Consider the following 14,350-nt stretch of genomic DNA (forward strand, 5'->3'; position numbering starts at 1 on the left):
ACAGATTTATTGATACTTAGAAAGACCGGTTTCGGTTATTAAATCATTGTCAATCTCTGATAAACTAAAACTAAATACAAGAGCAGCAGAATTTATACTAGTAGGCGAGTACTGCTATTGGTCAAGGGCATGAACGCCTGCCATTGGCCCAGCTAGACAGTCTCCTCCGACTCAACGGTGTGACAAAATGGCGGCTTAAGCAACAGAATCGCCATGATAACAAAATTTACTTTCAGTACAAAATAAGAACCAAGAAAACAAGTGTGAAAGATAATAAAACAAATATGTAAATGGAAAACCTATTAACTAATGTATGCTTACAATTTTATGATAAAACTAAATTCGTAGTGTTGTATTGGTTGAAATGAATTGATCATTTAAACTATACTGGGATTTTTCCTTAATTACTCTTGTTATTTCTAAAGCCTCTAGAATATTCAAAGATCTGCCTTTGTTATTAACATGCAGAAACTCAACATTCTCATTAACTGTGAACTTGTGATTATTTGTTATCAAATGTTTTGCAAAGTTAGTTTCCCCATTTTGTTTATTCCAATCTCTGATGTGTTCTTTTATAATTAAAAATTTATTCTACTTTTGAAAGCTCTACCAGTTTGACCCACATAACAAGCATTGACATGAATGAAGAGGAATGATAACATCAGTATGGGTTGGTTTTCTGAAAATAGAAAACTTGTGAAAGCCAGTGCTATGATCTATTCTTAAATTTAGAAAATTCAATATACAATTCTGTTCTACCTCTACAGTGATTTATACCTGTTCTACTTCTACATCAGAGTATAAAATTCACTGTAGAGGTAGAACAGGATTGTGTATTGAATTTTCTAGATTTAAGAATAGATCATAGCACTGGTTTTCACAAGTTTTCTATTTTCAGAAAACCAACCCATACTGATGTTATCATTCCTCTTCATTCTTGTCATCCTATTTCTCACAAACTTGCTGCTTTCAATAGCATGGTCTGTAGAGCACTAACAATACCTATGAGCCATCATGATTTTGATATTGAGATTACTAAAATTAAACAGATAGCTGTCACAAATGGGTATGAGGAAAGTATGGTGGACAGATTATTCCAGTCACGCCAAAAACTATTGAAACTTGATGATTATTTTCATTTGTAAAAATATTTCTTGTATTTGGCAATAATTTATCATACCTTACTACTGTCTAACATTTTTCTTCTAAATATTTCTACAATATCCTATCGTCTAAAATTATTCGAATGATCAATTAACACTTATTTGCCTCACTATTTTTGCAGGGGATCAGGGCCGGCAAGCTTACCAGCCAATTCAGTGTCAACAATGAAGAAGGACCCCCCTCCACCACCTCCTCCGAGGCCATACCGAACGCATACCAGGAGCTCGTCGCTCGACCTCAATCGATTGGGTAACACCTCCCTGCCTCCCTCCCTCCCTCACATTAATTGCGATTCACATCGAGTTAAACGATTGCAAGATATCATTTTTATCACTGATGAATTTCTACTATATTGAGTTTCACGTTATAAATGCAGTGCAAATGATAGGACCTCAGAGTTGCCAATTTTATGTTACCATTGACTTTTATAGTAGATAGCTGTGATTCAAGTCATCCCGGTTTATCTGATATAATATTAATTGTAGATTCTTGTTGGCAATAATTATATATCAAATAAAATTTATCTGCCATGAAAATATATTTTTCATGATTTAATAATTTATATACAATATTCTGGTTGTTTATTATATTTCCACTTAGTCTGCAAACAATTTGGCAATTGTGTCGGAATTACAAAATTGTAGAGCTTTAAAGTTATAAAGCTTTAACAAGGGAGGAGCTACAAAGTTAAAGTCCTTTAAAATCACCGAGCTTTAAGTGAGGTCCTTTAAAATCACCGAACATTACGACTTCCCTTACTTGGTACGCACCAGAGACAAAAAATACTTATGCTTATCTTTTACCTATGGTACGCACGTACCTCGTGTGTTGTCTCCAATTCACTTCTATGTATTTCTAAAACGGACGTCAAAAAGTAAGTTGCAGCGGACGCACTTTGTGCGCTCGTGTGACCCTAGCCTACGGCTAGCCGTAAATAACTAGCTAGGAGTACATAGAAGTGAATTGGAGACAACACACGAGGTACGTGCGTACCATAGATAAAAAATAAGCATAAGTATTTTTTGTCTATATTTCTTGTCTCTGGTGCGTACCTAGTAACCGGAAGTCGTAATGTTCGGTGATTTTTGAACTGCGCAGAAATGCTACAACGCACGTCGAGACATGCAACAGTTATTGCTTCGTCTGGTTCAATTGCGTAAAGCCAACTGACGTTGACGCACCACACTCAACGCTCGTGTGGTGTCATTGGCGACGGCCGCTAAACGTAAGTTGCAACGGACGCAATATGTGCGCTCGAGTGGCCCTAGCCTAAGAACTATGAAAAACCAAGTCCTGATAACATTTTATAGAAGGCTTTATCTGTTACTATCTGTTATTGATTAAATATACAATCAGCTGTCGATAATAATCTAAAATATCAGACAAAGAATTTAAGTTTCATAATGATTGATGTTCTCTCAATCATTGAATGATATAGTTCTCTTGAACTTGAATCAAATTAATATTATAATTGCAATTATAAATATTGTAGTTTTTGAATCAAGATTGTTCTTGAACATTGTTTTTTTATTCATTTCTAATTTTACCAGTTTTCAAACCATTATCTTGTGTTTTTTAGGTAAAAATGGTTGCAATGCCCCTCCCGTTGTTCCTCCTAGAGTCTCGCCCGGAACGGTACGTATTCTTTCGAAATTATTGTTTCAATATTCAAGTATTTTAGAGATTTTTATCTCTGTTAGCTGAAATTATTGGGTGTCCAATTTTTGTATCTCAAGGGTCAAATTTTCACAAACTTTCATCATAATAAAGTTATTGGCTATATCATTTGTTTAACTCAAGAGTGAAATTTCAAATTTCATCATAAAAATGTAATTTACTTATAAAATGTTTTTCTAAAATTAAAACTTTGCTGTAAAAAATATTCACCTCACAAGAAATTTTCACTTTTAGGGAAATTTTCAATGTATTCATCGCAATAAACACATTTTATAGAGAAAACTTGAATATTCGATAAAATGATATTTGTTGTTACTTACCAAGAGAATAATTGGGTTAAAGAAACGAGACGGGGCCGCCAAAAACAATGAATGGACAGGTACAGGTTCTAGTGACCCTTCAGCGGTCGCCTATTGCTATTAAATTTCAACATTTTCATGGTCTATTGTTAAGATTTCCACTCTAATGAATATATTGGTGGACCAGTCTGGTTACTTAAACGCACATTCAGCTGTAAACCAGTGGTAGCCTACAATGATTGGATAAACACACACATTACTATTGATGATAAGTATAAATTTAGTCAAACTAAGGCTGTATTATATTTAGTGTAGATGATGAGACTAAACACATTACATAGACATCACAGTACATAAACACACATATTTCTGTTTATTGAATTACTATTTAAACTTGTAATGCGTTACAATACAGGGTGAGTCATATGTATGGGAACCCTTCAATAAATGGAGACTGTTGTTGACATAATTCTGTAACTTTCAGGATAAGTCATTGGTCAAATACTCTACCTTTTGACATACAACTGAATTTCAATCCCTCATGAGGGGGTGACTAAGGGGTTGTAACTCTAATATTTTAAATGTAAACACCCATTGTTTGATACATCATTTTAAAGGCCTTTTCAAAACAAGAAAGGTTACGTCAATAAAAATGTTCCATGATACTTTTATCCAAAATGGCGGCTGATTAAAGTTTTATTCTTTAAAGAAATAGTTGATAAAGTTCAATCAGCCGCCATTTTGGATAAAAGTATCATACAACATTTTATTGATGTTATCTTTTTCGTTTTGAAAAGGCCTTTAAAATGATGTATCAAACAATGGGTGTTTACATTTAAAATATTAGAGTTACAACCCCTTAGTCACCCCCTCATGAGGGATTGAAATTCAGTTGTATGTCAAAAGGTAGAGTATTTTGACCAATGACTTATCCTGAAAGTTACAGAATTATGTCAACAACAGTCTCCATTTATTGACGGGTTCCCATACATATGACTCACCCTGTATTGTAACGGGGACTAATCCTATTTGACCAATAGCCTATCCTGAAAGTTACAGAGTTATATCTACAACAGTCCCAACTTATTGAAGGGTTCCCATACATATGACTCACTCTGCATACATCAAGCTGTTTGCAGACTTGGGTGGCACGAACACACGCCGTACGCTTTCCATCAGCTGATGCTACTATGATTATAAATATTACTACATAAATAATGCTACATAAATATTTGATTATATGATTATTATACAGTATACATACAAATAAATTCAATAAGCAAATCATCAGCTGATGAATAGCGCACGTGGTGTGTTAAGCCCACATCAATTTTTGGACGTTATATATTCTAGGAGATTGAATGGAACTTGTCACATCATATCGTGGGCGCACGAAGAAAATGTACTAAGTCCATTTTTTTACTTTCCTTGCCCTATTACTTTGCTTTCCGAAAAAAATTAAGGTACCCCAATTTCTAAAATTCTATACGTTTCAAGGTCCCCTGAGTCCAAAAACGTGGTTTTTGGGTATTGGTCTGTATGTGTGTGTGTGTGTGTGTGTGTGTGTGTGTGTGTGTACACGATATCTCATCTCCCCTTATTAACGGAATGACTTGAAATTTAGAACTCAAAGTCCTTACACTATTAGGATCCGACACAAACATTTTCGATCAAATGCAATTGAAGATGGCGACTAAAATGGCGAAAATGTTGTCAAAAACAGGGTTTTTCGCAATTTTCTCGAAAACGACTCGATAAAATGAATACTCAAAATTACGACTTGATAAAATTAATACTCAAAATTATTGATAAGCTCTATCAACGGCCACTAGTCCCATATCTGTAAAAATTTCAGGACATCCGCACCAGCTATGCAAAGGTTGATTTTAGATTCCCAATTATCAGCCTTCAGGTACAATCTAAACAAAAAATGTCAAGTGGGAAAGATTGAGCATGAAAATCTCTACTAAGTTATTAATTTTCAGTAACATTTTCACCTAAAATTGAAAATACGCTCGAAATTCGAGAAAATGTGATTATTCAATTGCAAACTTTTGGCAACTGTTGATTCTATTGAATCATTCACTATGAAGAGATAGCAGACCTCGTGTGTCTCCAGCGTTATTGTCCTGTCACCAGCTGGCTCAGATCTTTGAATAGTAGACTTGAGATGCGCGTGAACACTAAAGTGCGAGATAAATTACTTTTAACATGAAGAGGAGAAACCCATTTCTCCCTCCACAGTTTGTAGCGTAGACACAGACGGACATCCTGCGCACAATTGGATGCGCCGTGTCACTTTGCTTCATGTTCCTGTGATGAAAACATCTCTGTAACATACACAAACCAATATACCTGCTGACCAGTACACTTCTTGGAACATTGCCAGCAATAGATGGAGGGGAGTGTTGCCGCGTCGCGTTACAAAGCTCTCTCACTCAGCCACAAAAGAAGGAGAATGCTGCTAGGTAGTGGGAGTGATTAGTGGAGGATAGAGCATCGGACCTCTCCGTCTTCGAGAAAGAGCCGTGTAATTTATCTCGCACTTTAGCGTCAGGTGATCAATTTTCATAACGGCAAGGAAAGTTGTGTGAGTGCGTCACACCAGATTTTTCAAAATTTGATTTATCATTAGTTTTTAATTAACTCTATAAACTATGAATGTTTAATAATTGAATATCAAACAAATGAATAATATTTTTTATTTCTTGCCGTATGAAATTATTTTGTAAAAAATCACTATAAGGAAATATTGATATTAGAAATTGATTTCCTGGAAAATTTACTTTCATGGACTTGGTGGATTTTCCTTGTATGCCCACGATATGATACACATAATCTATGCTACACATCATAATGTTTGCCAAGTTGTGTTCAATCTGATATACATTGAAAGGACGCCAACGAATCGTACGTTCGATAATCATTAATTGGAAGTAACTCAAGTTAGTCTGTATACAGCTTGTGAACAGAACAAGTTGAGTGTTGAGTTCTGCAGCTCGAATTGCCTTTAAGAAACCAGAAGCGGCCACTAATGAGGGCAATGACGCCGAATCAGAGGACAATAGAGTATGGCAGTCAAGAGTTGGAGAATGAACATTTTTGGAACAATACAATAGCCGAGTGTACAGTTAGCGCGGCCCCGTCTCGTTTCATTAACCCGAATAATCCATTATTGTTGAGAAGTTGAAAACTGTCATCATGTTACTGAAACCCGTTTTATAGATATCTCCGAAGAAGCAGAGAACGGATGCAGTGGCGTTTGCTGACTTTGCACAATTTCCTCCTGAGAATAGCGCTGAACAACCAAGAACTCATGGTGCTTTCCAAGTCTATAGAAAACCTGGTTAGTATTTTATTTAATTTTGCTCTCTCTCTCCTTGTAACTTTCATCTAGTTGTGTAGTCGTGAGGAAGAAGCGAGAAAAACGATCAACAATTTTGTTGTACAGTATTTGCTTCGTTGTTGTATTTTATTGATGCGGTACCGTATTTTTCCATAATGAATAGAAAAAAAAGAAGAACATGAAGAAATGTTGACAATTTCTTAGTCTTTTTCATTCAATAAGAAAAAAAAGAAGTTGTCAACCACATCATTATGATTCAATCAGTTTTGATTGCCAATAACAATCTAACATATCCTGCAAAAACATTGGGTTTAGTAATAATAATTTTATGACAATATCGTAGTTTAGATCAAGTTTGTCCATTGATTTCAGTCCAGCAATCTTTTTTCGATACTGTTCGTGGTTCCTGCATTGTGATTGGTTGTAAAGTCTGAATTCAACATTAAAGTAAAGTTTTGAATATCCATTATGATTTCCAACTCTTTTCTAATTATTGTTTTCATATAAGAAATTATTTTTACAATTTAATGGAAACATCAGACTTAAAAAGCACATGTGTATTTTTCCTTCGGCTTACATAAAACTTCACCTTACAGATGCTGTAGAAAGAGTCACACCGCCAACAGAAGTACCTGTGTTGCCATCAGAAGCTAGGTAAGCTTGCCACATTTTATTAAATTCCACATTTATTTTCAAATTTATGAGATAAAATTCAAAGATATGAGTTTTAAAATATATTCTATCAATCATTGCTCTTTCTCTTGACTCTTCCTCGGTTTCGTTACAAAATGTATTAATAGTCAGGGGAAATTATTATACTAGCTAGCCTACTTAGTTTCAAATAGAGTATGTTTATCATTGCTAATATTTGAACCATAAGGGGAAAATTGTTATACTAGGTGCTTAGTTTCAAATTGAGTATTTTCATCATTACAAATATTTGAACCATTAGGTTATTTTTCGAATAAATTATTATTTTTACTAAATTTACTTTGAGTAATTACTCAAATTAAAATAGTGCGCAACTTTATCTCATCTGTTGAAGGTGTAGAACCGCTGAGTTGACACTTGTTGCAAAGTTGAAAATTTCACCCTCTACATTGAAGCGGCTATAACAATGAAAGTAAAACATGGAATGGTAAAATAATACATCTTTTTGAAGAGAATTTAATGCTGTACAAACCCACAATGAGTAATTATTTTTACGTTGCATTGTTGGAGAGTTATAAGACCTGAAAGAGCAAAAAATGATCATAACCTGCTATTTTAATAATTTCACACCAAGAGCGAATATCTCGAAAACTGTTTGAGATATTACAAAACTGTTTGAGATTTCACAAAACTCTACTCTAGAAAAATTGTAGAGAATTTATCTAGCTTCATTTTTAAGTTAGTCATATCGGTTGAACGCATTTTTCCCAAGATATAAGCGTGGAAGCAAAAAGCTAAAAGATGCAACTTTCAAACAACCCTCATCCCTTCAGCACATGATGTAGGGATGGGGACTTTTGATATATTCTCCTACCAACTTGTCCCAACAAAGCTGCAAAGTCAAAAATTGTTTTCAAAATAATCAGTCCGAATTCCTTAGTCAAATGGTTTATTGTTGCAAAACTAGAGATTTCACACTCAACACTAAAGCTGCTGTAACAGTTGTATGGAAATGCGTAAAAATGTTAAATTATACATCAAATTGAAGATAATTTATTGCTCCATAAGCTCATAATCAGCATGTATTTTTTCCATGAACTATGAAAAAGGTATAAGAGCAAAAATAGCAAAAAATTGGAGGTAAACGTGTTTTTTTTTAAAATGACACTATCAAGATGGTTTATTTCGAAAACTTGAGAAGATATAGGAAAATGTTTGAGATATCACAAAACTCTACTTTACAAAAAGCTTCGATTTTTTATAGAACAGTTATGTCCGTAAGATACATAGTTTTCGAGTTATAAGCGAGAAACCAAAAAGTGCTTCAATGTATAAAATTTATTACATATTTGACTTATCTTGTGCTTTTTGGTGCCGGTATGATGTCAATATGATATACAATGACATTATATCAATATGACAGTTTTGTTTCAATATTTTTAACATTTGACTTTGTCTTGTGTTTTCTGACTGTCTAACAATAAAATTTCATTTATCTACTCTTGTTTCAATTAAATTATTTAGAAATTTGTACATTCATAAATGAAAAAAATCTAAATTTAAATTTTCCATTAATATATCGAGTTAATTTTTTGTATTCAAACTAGAAATTCTATAATTTTTGCACAGTCAAGAATATGATTAACTATGTAAAATGGATAGTAAAGCTCGATGAATTCTGTTCGCACCTACTGTAATGGTATTATCTTTATTATGGTTACAGTGTTGAAATGAGGCAGGAGTACAACATAGTCCTGCACCATTTGTGCGCTGACCTTCAACAAGACCTTGTCAAGGTCAAAGAGGAACATCTCACACTGTTGTCACAACTTCAGCAGCTGAAAATGCAGCATCATCAACCACCCTTATGAGCTCACTCTTGTCTGTAACTATATTTTAACTTATGTTGCTTGTCTTGATGATATTAATACTGTATCGTTATTATCACCTTTGTATAAATTATTACAGATTCGTGTATTTTAAATCTTGTAATATGTTGATATTGATAATTATAATCTTTGAGTATAAAGAGATTAAATAATAATTATTGAAAATGTGTAAATTAATATAATATTAATTTTGTTGTTATTGGTTTTAATATATTGTTGATCTCCTATTTTGTTAATTATTTATTTGAATACCTTTGTATAGTATTATATATTGCAGAATTATTTTTCTATCCGTTTTTGAAATGAAAAGGAGAATTGAGAATTTTTATAGATATCTTTGATAGATGTTTTCACATTTATAGTAATTCGCTTCTTAATGTAAACTGTCTAACAGATGACCTGATGATTGAGTGACATTTCATGGATAATTTGAAGTATCTTATTTCATATCCTTCAAAAATAAAGTTCTGTATTTCTTTAAATTAGATTGATCGAATTCATTCAACGAACCTATTCCTTCGTTTTCAGATCCCCGGTTCAAATTTGTTCATTACCACAAGTTTTTGACCAGGTCACTCACTTGTTACGGTATTGGATGGGCATGCTAAATTGTCGGTCCCGGCTGAAGTATGACAGTTGTAAGGCCCATTGATCCAAATTTTTAACAAATGCAGTCTGATGTGGCCTTAAAGTAAATTATATATACAGAGCGTTTCCAAACTCCCTACCAATATTTTTTTTTTATTCAAGGGCATTGTTCCTGGGTAAGAAACAGCCGAATATCATGTTTTAACTCTCCTAAAGTCCTTAGTTACTCACACAGCCGTCATTTTGTTTTTTCACTCAATATTTTTTCTCATCAATTGGTGAACATAATGGGAATGAAACCTTGTACAATGACAAGACAGCTATAAAAAATTATGATAATCTATCGGTCATAAAAACAAAATGGCGGCCGTTTAAAATGGTATTTCTTGAATAACAAAAAAACTTAATTTCACAAAAAATTACAAGAATAACGTTTTCTAGTAAATTTAATTACAAATCGATTGACATCTTACTTATTGAGATTGAACAAATATTTAGTGAGATATAGCAGCTTTAGTGGTAGGTAACCTACCTTTAGAGGGTTATGTAACGTTATATTATTGTTAGAAATAACCTAAAATCACTTTCTAATAACTTGCAATGCAAAATAATGGAGATTGTAGCAATGTTGAGGCGACTTCATCAGCACGCCTTGGTGTGCACTGCAACAAACTTTTAGTGGTCACTTAGCACTAAAGCTGCCATATCTCATTAAATATTTGTTCAATCTTAATAAATATAAGGTGTCAATCGATTTGTAATTAAACTTACTAAAAAAAATTATTATTTGTAATTTTTTGTAAAATCAACGGGTTTTTGTTATCCAAGAAATGAAATTTTGAACGGCCTAGTATGGCGCGGTCAATAATGCATGTGTGGGGGTCGCACTTCAGAGAACCTAAATAGGAATTAACTCTTTGTTGAGAATCATGGATTCTGTCGAGTGGATGAGAGATAAAGTTTATGTTTTTGACTCTTATTCTATTAATCATCGGGAAATAAGTTGTAATTACAACTCAACTTATAAAATTAAATAGTTGAAGATTGAAAATTATTATTATTATCATAACACTCTTTTGTGGTTTTAGTGGATTTTCTAAAAGAAAGGAAATATTCACAAATGTAAGTTTAATTGAGAAATAAAAACATTTTGTTCAATATATAAAACAATTTATAAAATATATAAATTTATAATGAAATATAAATATAGGTAGATTTAGAATTTTTTTTCAACGCACACACTTCAAATTGAATGAAGCTCAGCTAATGTTTAAAGCTATAAACCAATGTCGCTTACAATTAGTTGCTTTGCAATAAATCGCAAGTTACAGAAAAACATATTTTCATATTTACATAACAAAACTTTCAATCGAAAATTCAATAACAAATTGGTATTGCCTTTGTTAACAATTAATTCAGTGTTCTGGTATTCTAAAATAGGTTAAAAACTGTTTATTGTTAATGGAGACAACACTTTTTTGTATTGTAAATAACATCTGAACAGTTATACGCTTTTCTTCATCGAGCTCCTTAATAACTCCATTTTGACCAACAAGACTAAAATGCCAACTCCGCTTGAAAAAATTAGTTTTCAAGAATTCCAAAGTTATTTGTGATGGTCGGTTGGGATTCACTTCGTATCCAGCGAACAATTCTACATTGATTTTCATAGAGGAACTAAGAGCTTTGAGAGCACTGAGGAGGAGAGCCAAAGCCATATCACCATAGTCTTCACTATCAAAATAATTCTGTAGGCCTTGAATTAGGATTGCTTTTGGTGGTTTTCCTCCTTGTCTTGAAAGCATGAATTGCAGATCAATAGCGTATTGAATAAGCTGTTGTGCATTTTCCAAATACCTGTAACAAAATTATATGATTATTACTTTGTTGATTGATACAATCAAAATTTTTGCTGATGACAATGCCCACTGAGCCCCAGCATCTTGAAAAAGTAATGCTGAGAGTAAACTTGATTGAATGGGACTAAATCTTCAAGTTATAAAAACCTAAAGTACTTGACTTATAAAATTGCAAGAAATAATATAATTATGAATATATCATGCCGGACAATACTGTATAAAAAGTCACACGTTGATCAATGGTGATCTTGTTTGGAGATGTGTGAGTGGTGAGTGAAGGTTTATTGTTTTTGAAGGGACGGATTCAAGGATCCAAAGGTTCAAAGAACCCCACACGTCAACCGAAGCTTATTGTGTTCCCAAGTAGTATGTTAGTTAGGCAAACCAATACCTGTGTTCTTTACAAGAAGCAGGAGTTTTCCCTATACTAACATCCCATTCATCACCCGGTTGCTTGTTGCAATACAGTGTGATATACTTGGCAGTCTCTTCAGACTGATTAGTCCTCGTGACCTACGTGAGTTCCACTCCTGATCTTTTTGTAGGTCCTTCCGCTGAGAGAGGGGACGCCAAACTGCCTCTAGGGCGCCCGGCACCCGGCCACCCTCGACTCAGCCTCTTGACCCACATTTGTGCCTGGAGTTTCACCCATCTCTGGTCTCTTGGGTTTTTCTTTTTGCCTCACCGAAACTCTGCAGGGTCAGAAGCCTCACCTCTCCCAAGAAGTTTTGCCTGAATGGCCGCCCTTCTCTGAGCAGTGGTGAGTTTTGGTCTCTCCACCCACAAACTCGTGACCAACATGAGTTCCACTCCTGGCTTCTTTGTAGGTCCTTCCGCTGAAGGAGAGGTCGCCAAATTGCCTTAAGGGCACCTGGCCACCCTCGACTTAGCCTCTTGACCTACATTTGTGCATGGAGTTTCACCCATCTCTGGTATCTTGGGTTTTCTTTTTGCCCCTCCGAAACTCTGCAGGGTAAAAAGCCTCACCTCTCCCAGGAAGTTTTGCCTGAATGACCGCCCTTCTCTGAGCAGTGGTGAGTTTTGGTCTCTCCACCCAGAAAATCGTGACCTGCGTGAGTTTCACTCCTGGCTTCTTTATAGGTCCTTCCGCTGAAGGAGGGGTTGCCAAATCGCCTCTAGGGCACCTGGCTACCCTCTACTTAGCCTCTTGACCTACATTTGTAGCTGGAGTTTCACCCATCTCTGGTCTCTTGGGTTTTTCTTTTCGCCCCTCCGAAACTGCCCTGATGGGGCAGATCCCGTGGGTTTGAAGGTAATGCAACTTCTGGAGTTGCCTTGAGGTCCATTTTAGTCGCCTCCTACGACAAGCATGGATACTAAGTGTGAATTCTGGTTTTCAACACATTCTTGAGTATGATGATCGGCTCAAAGCTCCCCCAACCCACAGGGGTATACTGGGAAGTGAAGGTTTACTGAGATAAGTGATATCATATGGCATAATCAGCCAAAGGCTTGAGGAGATTGTTCAGGTTGAAGTAGGCCTATGCTTTTTGGGTGTCAAAACCAGAAACAGCCTCAAACGGAGTGACCAAGTGGACCAGATTCAGAACAAATATTGGTTTTGGAGAGGATTGAGTCTTACTTGTCGAATTGCCAACATTGTGTCAGAGCCAATAATGAGGTCTCTTTACTGAGAAATGTCACCCAAGGTATTGTTCTTGGATCTCTCTCTACATTGATATTATAAAATGCATAAAACACTGCAAATTTCATTTGTATGCTGATGACCTTCAGATCAATTAACATTTTTTTAAAGATGTTCAGTTCAGTCTGAGATTTTGATGAGAAAGGACGTAGTTCTATCAAGCTCCCTTATCGCCAGCTTATCTATAACGAGCCAGTTTATTCCGTCAAGATGAGTAACTGTATTGAATGTTAGAAATCGGTTTCTAGGTCTTCTAAAGACAAAGTTGAATGTAAGGTGTGCCGAGCTTTTTATCACGGGTCATGTGTGGGACTGGGTGATGCCGAAATTAGTGTTCTTTTCGAGCCGGGAAAAGTGTGGACATGTGAGCCGTTTGGTCGCGAGCGTCGCTTGAGCCGTAGTTTGAGCGACAGTGACTGCGTCCTATGTGACATCCACTGATAGCATAAAAAATATGATTCGAGTGGAGAATCTCGGTCTCACCAAAAAAGTGGCTGAGTTGACTGAGCGTTTGGATGACGTCGAGCAGTACTCTAGAGCGAATACTTTGGAGATGTACGGTGTACCCAGCTCCATAAACAAAAATGTTGCACAGACTGTTATTGGTGTTGGTAAGGCATTGGATCTGGCAATTACAGAGGACATGATTGATGTCTGCCATCGACTCAAACAGCTCAATAATCGGCTGTCATCGAGAATTATTGTTCGATTCGTTTGCCGGACTGACAAGGAGCAGTTTCTTGCTAGACTTCGCATAAAGAGAACTCTATATCAACACCATACTTGAATACGTGAATCAATCACTCAGTCAGCGCCGAAGAGTTTTATTTGCTAAAGCAAATTAAAAATGATTGTGGCTTCAGGTTTTTGTGGGTCGTATCACGTACACCCTGAGTAGATTCAGAGGTGGGTGATTGATACCCAGGTGTTGCTCCTGGTCGACTTAGCTCAGTCGTAATGTGGGCGGGGAAAGGAGGCAAGTCGAAGTTCCTCTTCTTCCTTCTTTGTGCCTTTGCTGGCGTGGACAGCACCACCTGGTGCTTCTGACGGCATGAAGGTCGCTCTCTACTCTGATGACACCACTTCGAGGTAATTTTGTATTGGCCTTACGGCCTCGGTTCCGCTCCAGTATAGTAGGAAGAGGAAGGATAGACAGGAGGGACGGCAGCCAACGGGCCGCTGTGCCCTGGGAGGATGGAAGGATAGGGACG

The 14,350-nt window shown here is 35.7% G+C and overlaps 2 protein-coding genes across 2 annotated transcripts in view; one reads left to right on the forward strand and one right to left on the reverse strand.

The window, feature by feature from the left end:
* LOC111058797 (ralBP1-associated Eps domain-containing protein 1) overlaps positions 1-9,509 on the forward strand; it is a 32,174-nt gene extending 22,665 nt beyond the window's left edge. Inside the window, exons 9-13 of the mRNA XM_039434877.1 lie at positions 1,286-1,413; positions 2,744-2,799; positions 6,366-6,486; positions 7,083-7,140; positions 8,861-9,509. Coding sequence (XP_039290811.1) covers positions 1,286-1,413; positions 2,744-2,799; positions 6,366-6,486; positions 7,083-7,140; positions 8,861-9,008 — 511 coding nt within the window. The 3' untranslated portion in view covers positions 9,009-9,509. The remainder of the gene's footprint in view (positions 1-1,285; positions 1,414-2,743; positions 2,800-6,365; positions 6,487-7,082; positions 7,141-8,860) is intronic.
* Positions 9,510-10,727: 1,218 nt separating this feature from the next.
* LOC111056500 overlaps positions 10,728-14,350 on the reverse strand; it is a 35,944-nt gene continuing 32,321 nt past the window's right edge. The window contains exon 3 of the mRNA XM_039434920.1: positions 10,728-11,471. Coding sequence (XP_039290854.1) covers positions 11,030-11,471 — 442 coding nt within the window. The 3' untranslated portion in view covers positions 10,728-11,029. The remainder of the gene's footprint in view (positions 11,472-14,350) is intronic.

This window comes from Nilaparvata lugens, chromosome 1 (assembly GCF_014356525.2).
Source record: "Nilaparvata lugens isolate BPH chromosome 1, ASM1435652v1, whole genome shotgun sequence".
NCBI classification, from domain to species: domain Eukaryota; kingdom Metazoa; phylum Arthropoda; class Insecta; order Hemiptera; family Delphacidae; genus Nilaparvata; species Nilaparvata lugens.